This window comes from Chiloscyllium punctatum, chromosome 49 (genome assembly GCF_047496795.1).
Source record: "Chiloscyllium punctatum isolate Juve2018m chromosome 49, sChiPun1.3, whole genome shotgun sequence".
In the NCBI taxonomy this organism is placed as follows: domain Eukaryota; kingdom Metazoa; phylum Chordata; class Chondrichthyes; order Orectolobiformes; family Hemiscylliidae; genus Chiloscyllium; species Chiloscyllium punctatum.
The window spans coordinates 23,203,516-23,220,983 of NC_092787.1; the positions used below are offsets into that span (position 1 = coordinate 23,203,516).

General features: G+C 40.3%; 1 protein-coding gene across 4 annotated transcripts in view; it reads right to left on the bottom strand.

Annotated features, from left to right (window-relative positions):
- The window catches only part of lhx3 (LIM homeobox 3), a 75,184-nt gene that overhangs the window by 9,749 nt on the left and 47,967 nt on the right, over window positions 1-17,468 (bottom strand). For all 4 annotated transcript variants that reach the window (XM_072565840.1, XM_072565841.1, XM_072565843.1 and 1 more), the window contains exons 3-4: window positions 8,315-8,517; window positions 6,696-6,847 (exon numbers count right to left, since the gene is read on the bottom strand). In XM_072565840.1, coding sequence (XP_072421941.1) covers window positions 6,696-6,847; window positions 8,315-8,517 — 355 coding nt within the window. The remainder of the gene's footprint in view (window positions 1-6,695; window positions 6,848-8,314; window positions 8,518-17,468) is intronic.

Here is a 17,468-nt window from a genome sequence, read left to right on the forward strand (position 1 = left end):
ATGGGAGACAAAAGCAAGATAAGCATTTATCACCTGTGTGTCAATTATTTTGAACTACCTCAAAACAAAGATACTCTTGCATTTTAGTTAACCAGCAAAAACCTCTGGAGGTCCTGCTTTAATTTTTAACCTTTTGCACAATGTTGCAATGAGAATATGACCAAAAAAAGGTAATTTACTACAGGTTTGGCACCGAACCTGACTTGGATCATCAGGTTATACTGCCAATTCTACATGTTAGCGCTTCAGGCTCTTGAGGTCAGGACATCAGTAAATTTTTAACATTATAAACAAATTGTGAATAAAAAGTTTAGAGTATTGGAGTTGTATTCCAATCGCTTTAAAACCGGGCATAGTAAGACTCAAAGTAATCAAGACTGTACTCAGATCATTGATCTTGCATTGCCTTTCAAAAATGGGATCACATTGAGACGGGAAGTACAGCATAACTAACCTTGAAATGTCTGAAAGAGCAGCAATAGTCAAATTAATATCTTCATTTGATGCAGTGGGGGTTCCGTTATATCTTATACTATTCACTTATGCTATTTGGCTCGAGCTGTAATTCTCCAAATCAGATGAATTCTGTGCTGCATTTGAAATTTTTGAGAACAGGAGTTGGTTCCTTCATACTCTCAAAACGTCGAAGTCAACTTCTGATACATTTAGAAAATGCTGATGCGATCTGAGTCATCTGTGTATACTTTTCATATCACGTTTGGCACTGGACTTTTATTTTGGAGATCCCCAAGTGGCATAAAATCAAGACAACTTAGTTTCAGATGCCTGCCACTTTAATACACCGCTGTGTTCCCTGGCCAATGGTTCTGTCTCAGGCTTGTTGCAGTGCCCTGGCGAAGATCACCACAAGCTGGAAGAACAGCATCTCATCTTCTATATGGGGATCCTGCAGCATTTTGGATTCAATATCTTTGCTGTCATGCTCAAATGTAATTCTTCCCTTTGATTGTCAGGGTTACAACAGTGGGTTCCGAAGAGTCATATTGGACTCAAAAGATTATTTCTGCTTCTCTCTCCACTAATGCCGCCAGACCTACTGAGTTTCTCCAGCACTTTCTGTTTTTATAACAGTAATGTGGTACAAGTTCAAACAACAGTTTCTCCTCATCAGGAAACTTGCTGCCTACGAGAAAGCCACTTGTTCCATTCTTGGCCCTGTTCTTCTAAATGGTTCCTTACCATTGCAGTGGCAACAAAGGTAATCAGGCAACCTTTTCTCCCCCTTCAACCCCAGAGCAGAAGCTTCATTGTCTAACAGGAGGCCTAGAGAGTCATGCACCAGATTGGGCTGCGGCAGATTACAAAACAAAATGAAATAATTAATCAGTATCTAAGGGTGTTCAATTACACGGCATTGAGAAGGAATAGGATTTCCTGTGTGGCGCCTGCTCTTATTCATGCTAAATAATCAGAACTGTGCATCTCTTTAAATGCAATGCCATTAGCAGCTTATGTGAAGTGGGTTGCAATCCTTATTCCATGGATGACCTTCAGTAAGCAGGCACTGTAATTAAATACTTGCTAGGCGGTTGTCAGACTGGGTAATTCACCAATGAACACATCATGACCCTGATCCTATCAAGCAGCGTTTTTCTTTAGACAGTTAACAGTCTGGAGACATACTGCGGGATGACCTGTTAGAGGTCTTTAAGATTATAAGGTAGATGTAAATAATATCTTTTTCCGTTTACCAGTGAAATCAGAACTAAACGTAGTTACAAATCAATTCAATAAGGAATTCAGGATAATCTTGTTTACCAGTGAATAGTTACAAAACAAGGAGTGGATACAAATAAGAGACAGCCAGCAAACAATCAAGGGAGGAAGGATTAGAAAGATATATTGAAGGGGGTTGGATGGAGAAGGTGGAGACAGGATGTTGAAGGAAGAATCTGGTGTGATGCTTAATTACTGGCATAGATTTTCTGGCCTGTTCTATATGCATTATGGGTAATACTTTTTAACCCCCACAAACACTTCTACTCGTCCAGGAATGATCTCTCAGTTCAAACTAAACCCAGATCCAAGCACCGGCCACACATTGAAGGTCAGAACAGCAGGAATGCAATATAAAAGTTGATCTCAAGGGTAATGGTAGCATTGCAGAGTCAGCATGCGCTTTAAAACTGTTGATTCAAATCCACTGGTTGCAAGGATTGCATTGTCTGTTGGACAACTCCACATTTCCCACATCCATTGACCTAACTGGATCAAATTAGGAACTGCCTCAAAGGACAACAGTAACCTTTCCTTTAGAGTTCATATTTTTCTAATCAATCTGCTGAGATTATTACTCTTTCTAACTATGTCCTCCCATCCTTCAGTGTATGATTTCCCCTTCACTCCTAGGATCTGGTTGTGGTCCCAGTGAGCTTGAATAAAAGGACATTTAACGTAGCCATTAACTGGATACTAATTAGACAATTGGCTCAGTGGGACCATAAGTATTGGACAGAGGTAATGGTCACACTTCTAATGTTATTAGCTGCTATAATGTAAACCTCTGTAACAACCCGATGATCATTTATAGAATCAATACTTCAACACCACCTTCTATATGTATGCATGGGTATTCCCCCAGTCCCTTCACTCCACTCTTGATGGCTGTGCCTCCAGCCAGTTACACACCCTGAAATTCCCTCCCTCATTGGGGCAGCACGGTGGCTCAGTGGGCAGCTGTCTGCGTGGATTTCCTCCGGGTGCTCCAGTTTCCTCCCACAATCCAAAAATGTGCAGGTTAGGCGAATCAGCCACGCTAAATTGCCCGTAGTATTAGATGCAGGGGTAAATGTAAGGGAATGGGTCTGGGTGGGTTGCTCTTTGGAGGGTCAGTGTGGACTTGTTGGGCTGAAAGGCCTGTTTCCACACACTGTAGGGAATCTAAGAATTCTTTCCACCTTCCTCTATTCATTTCAAGCCCCTGCTTAAAACAATGCAATCTGACCAAGCATAGGAGCACCTGCCTTAATAGATACCTTTCTGGGGCTCACTATCAGCCTGATAAGGCTTCAGTGAAGTCTTTGGACATTCTGATACTTTGGCAACTATATAAAATAGAAGTTACTTATTGTCATTATGTCTAATACCTCTTATTAGCTAGTGGAAAAGTAATTGCCTAATCTTGCTTATAATGTTTTGACCTGACACACCTTGTCCAGAAGCATGTTATACTGATAGGATTAGATACAGTGAGGTGGATAGATCTTTTTGTGCAAGGTGGTATTGGCCTGAATGGTGCATTGCTGTGCTGTAAAATTCAATGGAAAATCTAACAATCATAATAATATCGTTATCCATTATGTTATGGTAGGAACACTTTACACACTCACCCTGAATTCCTCTCTCTGCACTTGCACTTTGAAAATAGCACAACAAATAATTTTATATCAAATGTTCCAAACATTTGCATAATAACATTACAATCATTTGTACCATTACCATATGCTCACTGGAAAACTGCAGAACTGGTAGGTAGTCTTCCCTCTCAGGCTGTTGGGCTCATTCAGGTAAGTAGAGTTATGAATCCTTCTCCTCCTTGTTGTGGTTCTGTTCGCCGAGCTGGGAATTTGTGTTGCAAACGTTTCGTCCCCTGTCTAGGTGACATCCTCAGTGCTTGGGAGCCTCCTGTGAAGCGCTTCTGTGATCTTTCCTCCGCCATTTATAGTGGTTTGAATCTGCCGCTTCCGGATGTCAGTTCCAGCTGTCCGTTGCAGTGGTCGGTATATTGGATCCAGATCGATGTGCTTATTGATTGAATCAGTGGATGAGTACCATGCCTCTAGGAATTCCCTGGCTGTTCTCTGTTTGGCTCGTCCTATAATAGTAGTGTTGTCCCAGTTGAATTCATGTTGCTTGTCATCTGCGTGTGTGGCTACTAAGGATAGCTGGCCATGTCGTTTCGTGGCTAGTTGGTGTTCATGGATGCAGATCGTTAGCTGTCTTCCTGTTTGTCCTATGTAGTGTTTTGTACAGTCCTTGCATGGGATTTTGTACACTACATTGGTTTTGCTCATGCTGGGTATCGGGTCCTTCGTTCTGGTGAGTTGTTGTCTGAGCGTGGCTGTTGGTTTGTGTGCTGTTATGAGTCCTAGTGGTTGCAGTAGTCTGGCTGTCAGTTCAGAAATGTTTTTGATGTATGGTAGTGTGGCTAGTCCTTTGGGTTGTGGCATTTCCTCGTTCCGTTGTCTTTCCCTTAGGCATCTGTTGATGAAATTGCGCGGGTATCCGTTTTTGGCGAATACATTGTATAGGTGTTCTTTTTCCTCTTTTTGCAGCTCTGGTGTACTGCAGTGTGTTGTGGCCCTTTTCTGGAGAATTCACCACAAAGGTTTACAGGAAAGCCACACACAGACCAAGTCCTGAACTACGAAAGCAACCAGCCCAACACACACAAAAGAAGTTGCATCAAGATAATATTCAAAAGGGCCACAACACACTGCAGTACACCAGAACTGCAAAAAGAGGAAGAAGAACACCTATACAATGTACTCGCCAAAAACAGATACCCGCGCAATTTCATCAACAGATGCCTAAGGGAAAGACAACGGAAGGAGGAAATGCCACAACCTAAAGGACTACCACACTACCATACATCAAAAACATTTCTGAACTGACAGCCAGACTACTGCGACCACTAGGACTCATAACAGCACACAAACCAACAGCCACTCTCAGACAACAACTCACCAGAACGAAGGACCCGATACCCAGCATGAGCAAAACCAATGTAGTGTACAAAATCCCATGCAAGGACTGCACAAAACACTACATAGGACAAACAGGAAGACAGCTAACGATCTGCATCCATGAACACCAACTAGCCACGAAACGACATGGCCAGCTATCCTTAGTAGCCGCACACGCAGATGACAAGCAACATGAATTCGACTGGGACAGCACTACTATTATAGGACAAGCCAAACAGAGAACAGCCAGGGAATTCCTAGAGGCATGGTACTCATCCACAGATTCAATCAATAAGCACATCAACCTGGACCCAATATACCGACCACTGCAACGGACAGCTGGAACTGACATCCAGTAGCGGCAGATTCAAACCACTATAAATGCCGGAGGAAAGATCACAGAAGCGCTTCACAGGAGGCTCCCAAGCACTGAGGATGTCACCTAGACAGGGGAGGAAACCTTTGCAACACAAATTCCCAGCTCGGCGAACACAACAATGAGTACCCGAGCTACAAATCTTCTCACAAATTTTGTCCTTCTCCTCCAATTATATAAACATAGATAGAATCTTAGATCAATACAGGAGGAGGCCTTTTGGCCAGCTCTTTGGTCACATTACCCAATTAATCCAAATCTCCTGATCTTTTTCCATGTCTTCACAAAAAGGAAATTCTTCCAAATATTTATCCGATTCTCTTTCAAAAATGATATTGAATCTGTTTCTACTACCCTTTCAGCCAGTTGCATTAAAAAAGAAATTCCTCTGATTCACTTGCCAATGATCTTCAGTTGGTGTGGTCTTATTATTGGCCCTCCAACAAACAGAAAGAGTTTCTTCCTGTTCACTCCGTTCATGTAAAATAGGGTCAGGGGTTCTTGTGGTGCTGTGGAAGTGTTCCTACCTTTGTGCCAGGAGAACCAGGTTTCACCTGTTCCTGAGGTACATAGTACCATTTCTGAACAGTTCGATTAGGAAAATGTAAAGTGGGGATCACCTCACGTTTGTATAAAAGTGGTAATGTAAGTATAAACCTTTCTCACATCGTTCCATTAATTTGTTGATGTTAATCATATAGCTTGAGGTCAAACTACATTGTGAGATTAATTCATAGGATTCTTAGGACCAGTTGGCCCATCATAGCCAGTCTGCTCTCTGAGGGATCTATCCAGTTGGTCCCCTGATCTTTTTTTGTTATCTCCTTCAAGCATTAAACTCAAATTGATAAAATCTTTACATGGAGTGACATTGCAAAATGTGCTTACCTCAGGCTTGGGCAATAACTTTCAAACATGCCCCCACAACCTCAAGAAATAATGACCAGAAGGAATCCCCGTGGAAACCTGGTGACTATTTCATTGTGGTACAAGACAGAATAGTCCATTCTCTCCAGGTTGTTGATATCAGTTCTATCTATTTACATGTGTATAATTATATCTGAACTGGGACTCTCAATGTGGGAGCAAGAATATTGACATTGAGGGTAGGGAGCAGTGAATAGACATCGCCTATCTGAAAGGTAGTGGAATAGGATTTAAAGGAATACTATTCTTACTTTGAACTTCACTGTGATCACAAGAGTCCCAAACTACAGTTTCATGGTAATTTCCTTCATTGTATTTAGAGAGATTAGAAATTGTCTAACACTTATTTATGGAGAGAACGTCCCTTAAACTAAACTTTACACATGTTCCTCTGGCAAACCAGTATTGTTATAAATTTAGAGTGCAACAGTTTTGGTTGATGCCTGTTACCAGACCCCCTACTCTCTGAGTGATTAAAGCCAGAATATAAGGAGCTTAAAAGGCAATCGGTAGATGAAGAACAGCAGGTAATTGATGGGCGTCAGTTCCTTCATCACATCTAATCAAAGCCTTGTATCAATGACCTTTCCTCTTCTGTAAAGGTTCTGTTGTATGGGTCCAGGGTTTCTCTCCTTTCAGAAGTTACAATTTTAAGAAAGTAAAAGCTCCAGTGAGTGTTTCCATACCTGGACCACACGCATGTCCAACCCGGTCTCAGACGAAAGCTGTTCTCTCACATGGCGAGCTGGTTTGGGGGAATTGTTATAGGCATTCTTCAAAGTTTCCAACTGCTTGGCAGTAATTGTGGTTCGGGGCCTCTTGGCATTGGTTTCTGCTTCTGCAAGTGAAATAAAAAAGTCCATATCTGAGTGGGCTCAGTTGTCAGGAGCAGACTAATTTCTTCCAGAATCATCTTAACAATCATCTGCTTAGGTTTTACCCCCCCCCCCCCCCCACCCCCAGGAGAAAGTGTGGACTGGCCACTGCCCTGTGACCGAAGAATTCAACTCCCCCTCCCACTCCACCAAGGACGTGCAAGTCCCGGGACTCCTCCACTGCCAAATTCTAGCCACATGATGCCTAGAAGCAGAATGCCTCATCTTTTACCTTGGGATCCTCCAACCACACGGGATCAATGTCGATTTCACCAGTTTCCTGATCTCCCTTCCCCAGACCTTATCTCAGATCCAACCCTCCAACTTGGGCACCACCCTCTTGAACTGTCATACGTTTCCATCTTCCTTCCCACCTGTCCGCTCCACCCTCCACCCCGACCTATCATCACACACCCCCACCTGCATCTATTTATCGCATTCCCAGTGTCCCTCCACACCCCTCCCATTTATCTCTCAGCCCCCTTGGATCTCTTCACATTCCTGATGAAGAGCTTATGCTCAAAACATCGACTCTCCTGCTTCTTGGATGCTGCCTGACTAGCTGTGCTTTTCCAGCACCACACATTTTGACTCCTATCACCCCCGACCCTCAAACTGAATGGGGGAATGGAATTGGGACAGGTTGTTAGCCACAGGAAGCGGGTAACATATATCAGCATTGTGTGTGACAATACCTGTGATTGGGTAACAGGGTGACAATGTAGGTGCCCATGACAAGGTGCTTGCTAATTTGTTCTGAATGAGTCAGCATTCGTAACATGGAGATAGTGAGAACTGCAGATGCTAGAGAGTCAAAGTGGATAGAGAGTTGAGCTGGAAAAAGCACAGCAGTTCAGGCAGCATCGGGGGGGGGGGGTAGTCGATGTATCAGGTCAGAACCTTTCATCAGGACTCTACAGAACATATTGGGGGTCAGTTAGCTCAGTAGACCAGATGACCAATTAGTGATGTTAGCAATGTGGGTTCAATTTCTGCAGTGGCAGTGGTTACCATAAAAAAGTTCTCCTTTTCAACACTTCCCCTCACTTAAGATATGGTGACCCTTGTGTTACACCATCGCCAGCTGTCTATCTCTCAGGAGGGAATAAGGTTATGGTGACTTTATCTTTAGATGAACATATGTGTACATGAATTTATGAACACATATATATATATATATATATATATATATGTGTGCTCCTAATTATTATTATTCATCAAATTGAGTGATGTATCATAAAAGAAGACACAGATCTTTGCTCAGTTGCATTTTACACATAACTTCTGTCAATAAAAAATGATTTGATGGCTGACCTATTAATTGCATCAAAAAATTAACTTAATTGAATTGTTGATGTATTTGGAAAGTCAGGAACAATAATAATGCTTCACTGATTTACTGATGTGAGGCAGGGTAGGAGTAAACTCACCTCTTTGCTTTGCCACTTCGTAATCTCCCTTACAGACCAGTCTGCTGTCTTCCATGAGGTAAAACTCATCACCAGTGGCTAGTTGGCGTTTGCAAACAATGCAAGCAAAACACTGCAGGTGATAGACAAAATCCTGCGCCCTCCGGACCACCTGGGTAGGAGGGATTCCCTGCTGACAAGCAGCACATTTCCTCCCAAATCTCCTGCAACAGCAAAAAAAAGTCTCAACTGAATCGACTCCAGATTTATATATAGGCTGGAAATGCAATTTACGGTACCTGTGTATTAGTGAAAGTTGTTGTGACAGAACTAAGAGCTCAAACTCTTATTTCCTGCGCTATTGTAAATTCACCACTTGAAGAATATTAGACCATTTATCTAGTGATACACATGTACATAGGCTGTCCAGGTACTTAAGTATTAAGCAGTGTAATGCACACTTTAAGCTTGTACATTGGTATATATCTGGGTCTCACTCTTATGCTCAATGACCTTCATTGGCTCTTGGTCAAACCATAACTTACCTTTAAGCATCTCATCTTCATTTTCAAATTCATCCAAGACTGGTAACTATTCCAGTCCCACAACTCTCTCAGATATGTAAGTCTGGCCCATTGTATTTTTCCCAATTACAATGTCTGCATCATTGGCAGTTGTGCTTTCAGTGACCTAGATCCTAAACTCTAGAATTTCTTGACTACATCTCTCTACCTCTATGCCTCACTTTCCTTCTTTTAGACATTCATAAGTACCTTTTTGATCAAGCTTTTGGTCATCTAACATAATATCTCCTTATGTGGCTCCTTCCCATAGTTGTTTTTATAATGTTTTATAATATCTCATTACATTAAAGGTACTTTATAAATGTAAATTGTTGTTTTACGTAATATATCCAATAAATATTATCTGCACACAGGTAAACACACACAGGACTAGTTCCTGCCCTAAACACTGAATGCAGTTGCTATACATAAATAAACATGTTGTGGTTCTGTTCGCCGAGCTGGGAATTTGTCTTGCAAACGTTTCGCCCCCTGTCTAGGTGACATCCTCAGTGCTTGGGAGCCTCCTGTGAAGCGCTTCTGTGATGTTTCCTCTGGCATTTATAGTGGCCTGTCTCTGCCGCTTCCGGTTGTCAGTTCCAGCTGTCCGCTGTAGTGGCCGGTATATTGGGTCCAGGTCGATGTGTTTGTTGATAGAGCCTGTGGATGAGGCACAGGAAGCTCCCAAGCACTGAGGATGTCACCTAGACAGGGGACAAAACGTTTGCAAGACAAATTCCCAGCTCGGCGAGCAGAACCACAACAACGAGCACCCGAGGTACAAATCTCCTCCCAAACTTTAAATAAACATACTGCAGATACTGGAGATTTGAAGTAAAAACAGAAAGTGCTAGCAAAGCTCAGCAGGTCTGGCAGCATCTGTGCAGAGAGAAACAGAGTTAATGTTTCAAATTATGTCTCTCCTCCAGCATGTTTCTCAAGCAGCTCTGAAAAAGAGTTATTCAACTTGAAACATTAACTCTGTTTTCTCTCTCTACGTATCCTGCCAGACCTGCAGAGTTTTTCTGTCACTTTGTTTTTTTATATGCTGCATTAAATGTCTACAGAAGCCAAAATAAAGATATTGCAAATAATTAATGTCTACAGACTACATACACAGATAAAAATGATTCAGAACTTGACATATACAGCACCCTGACAGATAAATGGATTGTGACCCAGGGAGACATAGCAATAGAGAATACAGATAGATAAATAGATACCCAGAGAAATAGATATAGTACTCAAAGAGATGGATAGGTGTTGCTGTCTAATGGATAAGTTTTTATGTTGCCCAGACAGATAAATGACTGAAGTACACTGATAAATATTTCTTTTATTCATTTAAACAATGTGGGTATCAGATGTCCTTGGAAAAGTGATGTTGAGCTGCATATTTTAACTGTTGCAATCCATATATTTTAGACAAATTCACACTACTATTGGGTACAGCATTCCAGTATTTGATACAGTGATAATGAGGGACCAGTGATATATTTCCAGTCAGGATGGTTCATAGCTTGGAGGGGACCTACAAGGTTGTGGTGTTTCCATATGCCTTGCTACCCTTATCTGTCTGAGTGGCAGAAGTTGCAAGTTTAGAAGAGGTAGCAGAAGTTGCCTTGGTGTAGCTCTGCTTTGCATTTGGTACACACTGCTGCCCAGGATGTGTTGACAGTGGATGGAGTGAACGTTTATGGTGATGGATGTACTGCTGATCACACAGGCTACATTGACCTGATGGTGATGACCTTCCTGAGTACTGGTGGTGCTGCATTCATCAAGGCAAGTGGAAAGTATTCCATCACATCCCTGACTTGTGCCTTGCAGATACTGATAAATCGGGAGATTATTTATTCACTGCTGATTATCCAGCCTTTCACCTGGTCTTGTACCCATAGTCTTTGTGTGTGTGTTTTTTTCTTGTTAAGTTCTTGGTTGATGAGGTCCTCTGGGATGTTAATAGTGGGATATTCAGTGATAGCAATTGTATTGAAAGTTGGAAGGTGACTCTCTCTTGTTCAAAGTGACCTTTACAGGGCTTTATCTGACCCAGTTGTTACTTATCAGCCCGATGTAGATATTGCCAAGATCTTGCTGCAGACAGTCATAATTACTTCATTTTCTGAGAAGTTGCAAATGGAATTGAGCCCTGTGTAAATGGTTGGGCTAGGAACTCATGCAGGGATATACATACCAAAGAGAGATAAATATATAATGGACATTGATATATAAATCAGTACAATATGCAAAAGATGCATAGTTACATTTTCCAGATAGCTTCCATACCAGGTGGATTAATGGGTATAGTACCAGAAAGACAAATAGATTCTACCTTATCCAGATAGATAAACAAATAAATTATGCAAGAAAGATGAACAGGTGAAGTGCTCAAATGAACAGATATTGTACAGTAGCAGGTAGAGAGATGCAGAAGCTAAATAGATTAAGTACAAAAAATTCCCATCAATACACTATATTCGCATGGAGAAATAGACGCACTACACAGATAGATTGATATAAGTAGCACTCGGAGAGATGAATTTAATCCCATGAAGATAATGAGTACTGCACTCGAAGAGATAAAAGGACAGAGTACATAGTCAAGTAAGCTGAATACAAACAAAAAAAGATAAAATACATAACCCATGTTGATAGATAAATATATAGGTTATGCATATAAATAATAGATACCAGAGAGTTGAAGTAAGGTACCTGTTAGCTATCCAAAAGAGAATACAGAATCTAATGAAATAAATACCGTAGCTAGAGAGCTGTATACAAACTATTCTGTGAAAGATGAATAGATTCAGTGTCCTAAATAAATATTAAAAAGTGCCCAGAGTGAGAATAGATATAGCATCCATATAGATAAATAGATAGCATACTGAGATGGGAAAATTGATATTTAATAGATAAATGGACATCATTGCCAGGGAGATAGACAATATGTCCAAATGATCAGATATCTAGACTTACGAATGGATTATAAACACAAAAAATGCTGGAAAGATTCAGCAGGTCTGGCAGTATCTATGAAGAATGAACTAGAATTAACATTTCAAGTCTGACTCTTCAAACAGATGCCCATCCCAGAGAGGTGCACAGATACAAAACCCAGATAGGTAAATGGTTCCAGCATCCAGGTATAAGAGCATGACATATAGATGCAATGGTCGACATTTTTCCCCTAAAAGACTACATCAATAAGGTCATGATTGATTGTTTTCTAGAACTCTGTCTCCGCAAGCTATCCTGATATTGTTTAATTCTCTATTACTCAAAAATGGAATGATTTATGTTTTGAATATACTCAATGTCTGAGCATCCATATTTCCCTGGCATAGAGAATTCCACAAATTCACAACAAAATAGATAAATACATATTGCATCCAGATACATAAATAGATGCAGTACTGAAGATATTTAAATAGATATAGTAGATATGTTAGTTTTTAGTCCTAATTCATAGGTGGATGCTGTTTTCATTTATTAATCAGATGGTGAGCTGTACTTTTTAACTGCTGCAGGCCATGTGTTATTAGTATGCAAAGTGCAGTTGGGTAGGACAATCCAATATTTTGATCCAGAAACAATGAAGGAATGGTGATATACTTCCAAGTCAGGAATTGCATAACTCAGAGGGAATCTTGCAAACTGATGCTCCCTACTTCCCTTGTCATCTAGACAACAGAGTTAGTGGGTTAAGCGATTCTGTCAAGATGCCATGGGGAGTTTCTGCAGCACATCTCATAGATTGTACATGCATTTGCTCTGCTGCACTGTTGGCGGAAGGAAGGAATCTATAAGGATGCAAATGAGATTCTAAGCAAAATAGTTTTGCCCTGGATTGTGGTGTGCTCCATGAATGCTGGAGTTGGCTCATCCAGGCAAGTGGAGAATATTCCATCACATGCCAATCTTGTGCCTTGCTGATGGCAGACAGTTCTGGAGATGATTTACATACCGCAGGATAGTCTTTGAATTTTTCTTGTAGCTGTGGGGTATTTATATAGTTCATCCAGTTAAGATTTTGGTTAATGGTGACCACCCAAGATATTGATGTTGGAGTCTTAAGCAATGATGATTCCATAGGAGAAAGTGAGGACAGCAGATGCTGGAGATCAGAGCTTAAAAATGTGTTGCTGGAAAAGCGCAGCAGGTCAGGCAGCATCAAAGGAGCAGGAGAATCGACGTTTCAGGCATAAGCCCTTCTTCCTGATGCCCGAAACGTCGATTCTCCTGCTCCTTTGATGCTGCCTGACCTGCTGCGCTTTTCCAGCAACACATTTTTAAGCAATGATGATTCCATCAAAAGTTAAAGGATATGGTTAGATTCTCATTTGGTCAAGGTTGTCATTACTACACATTTATCAACCCAAACCAAAATGTTGTACAAATACTGTTGCAAGTCAGTACAATGGTTTTAATATCTGAGATGATACACTGTGTCATCATTAGTGAATACGTATAGACAGAATAACCTGAGAGATAAACAGAAAGGGAACTGACAAAAGCAAGTGGACGCATAACTCAGGGAGATAAGTACTGTGGTCATCATAATTAATGGACACTCTCATGTACCAGTGTAACAACTTAAATAAGTGGGTACAGAACATAAATAGATATATAAATAAAATATACAATTAGTTAACTAAACAACACCAGAGAGATAAACAGAAGGAAGTACCAGTTGGATAAAAGAAATACAAATACCCTAAGCAAATAAAAGGATTCAGCACACAGTGAGGTAAATATACTAGCTTGAGAATTAAATGGCAATAGCATAAAGACAGAGATTCATAGTTGTTGAATCACCATAGATTAAAAAATATGTTATTAAGATATATTCAATCAAATGGTTAAATACAGAACAATATTTAAACTAGATAAATAGATACTGTGCTCAGAGAGTTAAGTAGCCACAGTAGACATAAAAACAAATACATATTAGATATTGATAGATCAACGTAAACATAACCAGAAATATTAAGAAATAGTTCCTGGATGGACAAATAAATAGTTTTCTGACAAATAAATTGTGGAGTGCCCAGATAGATAAATAAATACTTACCTGGATAGGCAAATGGTTAGACAAATAGATTATATATACAAATAGCTAGATAGTTAATATACTCATTTAGTTAAATAGATTTGGTTTCCCAATCAATAAATGGAAACAGTATTCAAAAAGATATTTAGATTATGGCGCCTTGGAGGTAAATTGATAAATAGCCAGGCAGAAAGATACAGCATCTTAAAAGATAAATAGAACACTGTCTCATCAGAGATAATTACATATACAAGAACATAGAACATAAGAACATAAGAACTAGGAGCAGGAGTAGGCCATCCGGCCCTTTAAGCCTACTCTGCCATTGGCTGATCTTGTCATGGACCCAGCTCCACTTACCCGTGCTCTCACTATATTCCTTAATTCCTTTGTTGTTCAAAAAAAAATTATCTTAGCTTTAAAAATGTTTACTGAAGTAACGCCAACTACTTCACTGGGTAAGGAATTCCACAGATTCACAACACTCTGGGGAAAAAAGTTCCTTCTCAATTCAGTCCTAAATCTGCTCCTCTAACCTTGAGGCTATGCCCTCTTGTCCTAGTTTCACCTGCCATCCTCTCTACTTCTCTCTTATCTCTTCCCTTCATAATTTTATATGTTTCTATAAGGTCCCCCCTCATTCTTCTGAATTCCAATGAATATAATCCCAGTCTACACAGTCTCCCCTCAGAAGCCAACCCCCTCAACTCCAGAATCAACCGAATGAACCTCCTCTGCACCCCCTCCAGTACATCCTTTCTCAAGTAAGGAGACCAAAACTGCACACAGTACTCCAGATGTGGCCTCACCAGCACCTTGTACTGCTGTAACATAACCTCCCTGTTTTTAAACTCAATCCCTTTAGCAATGAAGGACAAAATTCCATTTGCCTTCTTAATTACTTGTTGTACCTGCAGACCAACCCTCTGTGATTCATGCACAAGGATACCCAGGTCCCCCTGCATTGCAGCATGCTGCAACTTTTTACCATTCAAGTAATAATCCTTTTTACTATTACTCCTACCAAAATGGATGACTTCATATTTATTAAATTGTATTCCATCTCCAGACCTTTGCCCACTCACTTAAAGTATCTACGTTCTTCTGCAAAGTTTCACAGTCCTCTGCACACTTTGCTCTGTCACTCATCTTAGTGTCATCTGCAAACTTTGACACATTACATCTGGTTCTCAACTCCAAATCATCTATATAAATTGTAAATAATTGTAGTTCCCAACACCGATCCCTGAGGCACACCACTAGTCACTGATTGCCAGTCAGAATAGCACTCATTTATCCCTACTTTTTGCTTCCTGTTATTCAACCAATCCTCTATCCATGCTCATACTTTATCCAAGTAATGATAGATAATTTCATACAGTGCTCATGTAATTAAGTACTCATTTTACTGAGATTGACAAATAGATACAGTAGTCTGATACATAAATGAATACATAGATCAGATAAATAAATAAATACAGTATGTCCAAAGCTAAACATCATCACAGCATATATGGATTCATAGGTCCTATACCTAGCTCGGTAAACATACACAACATAGAGACCTACATTTAAACCAAATCATATTTGATTATTGCAGTTCCTTTAGATATATAAATAGATATTGTACCTGACTAGATTAATACATATGGTACTGTGCTACATAAGGCACACATTTTATTAAAATAGACAAATAGACAATGCACACAATGACTTAGATATCAGTTGTATCAGATAAATAAATAGATATTGCTTACAGAAAGATGAGTATTCAGAGAGATAATTTAACTCTGGATGATGATAGTTAAATCAATATTATATTCCTTTTGGGAAATATAGATACAGCGCCCAGACAGATAAATAGATATTATATGCAAATAGATAAATAAATAGAGTACAGTATGCAGTTAGATAATAACCTATATACAATATCTATTTACCTATCTGATAGCATAGCTATTTTTAAAATGCAATTAGATAAATGAATTCATGCCCAGAGTCAGAAGCAGATACTTTCCCAGACAGGTAAATGCATTCATTGTACAGACAAAAAAACTGGATATTTTACCCTGACAAATTATTGATACAACATTTAAATAAATCAGTCAAAATTGTGTACATTGCATTCAACTGTAGCCAATTCAATTCACTCAATGTAATACCAAGAAGCAGCTGGAGGCACTGGATTCCACAAAACCTATCAGTTCTGACAATATTCTGGTAATGGTACTGAAGACATGTGCTTTAGAACTTGCTGCACCCCTAGTCAAGTTGTTCCAGTACAACGACAATACTGTCCCAACAATGAGGAAATTTGCCCAGGTATGTTCTCTACACAAGAAGAAGGACAAATCCATCCCAGCCAATTACTGTCGCATTCTGGCTGCTCTTGATTATCAGTAAAGTGATAGAAGATGTCCAACAATGCTTTCAAGCAATGCTTGCTTTGCAATAACTTGCTCACTGATGCTAAGTTTAGGTTCTGCCAGAGCCACTCAGTTCCCGACCTTATTACACCATTGATTCAAACATGGAGGAGAGACACACATTCCAGAGGTGAGGTGAGAGTGAGTTCCCTTGACGTCAAGGCCACATTTGACTGAGTGCACCATGAAAGCAACCTGTCAAGACTAAAGTCAATGGGAGCTGGGGTAAAGCTGTCTTCTAGTTGCAGTCATATGTAGAACTAAGGAAAATTATTCTCATTGTTGGAAGTCAGTCATCCCAGCTCTAGGACATCACTGCAAGAATTTGACAGGGTAACATCCAAGGCCCAACTAGCTTCACCTGCTTTATCAATGACCTTACCTCCATTATAAGGTCAGAAGAGGATATTCACTGACGATTGCACAAAGTTCTGCAGTATTCGTGTCTCTTCAGACACTGAAGCACTCTATGTCCAATTTTAGCATGTCTACTCTTCCCAAGGCATATCAGGAGTCTGATGGATTAGAGCATAGAACATAGAACAATACAGCGTAGAACAGGCCCTTCGGCCCTCGATGTTGCGCCGACCTGTGAAGTATTCTCAGCTCGTCCCCTTACACTATCCCAAAATCATCCATGTGCTTGTCTGAGTGAGTGCAGAACTCAACTGTATTCAGAACAACATGGCCACTTGATTGTTTGTGGCTGTGGTGCCATTCAGTCCCTCTGCTATCAACACTCAATATCAGCAATGTGGACTATCTACAAGCTGCACTGCAGGACTTCACCAGTGCTCCTTAGACCACACTTTAACCACTGCCTATTAGAAGGAGATGGGCAGAAAATACATGGAAACACCACCACCTATGAGTTCCAATCCTAGCCATTCTCCATTTTGACTTGGAAATTTATCACCATCCCTTTATTTTGGCTGGGTCAAAACCCTGGAGCATTATGGGATACCTACATCAAATGGACTGCAGCATTTCAAAAAGGCAAGCCACTACCACCTTCACAAAGGAAACTAGGGATGGGCAATAAATTTCGGCCTAGCCAGTGATGCCCACCTCCCATGAATCAATTGAATAAACTTAAATTGAAAAATAAAATATGCATCAATTAGGGCAAACGG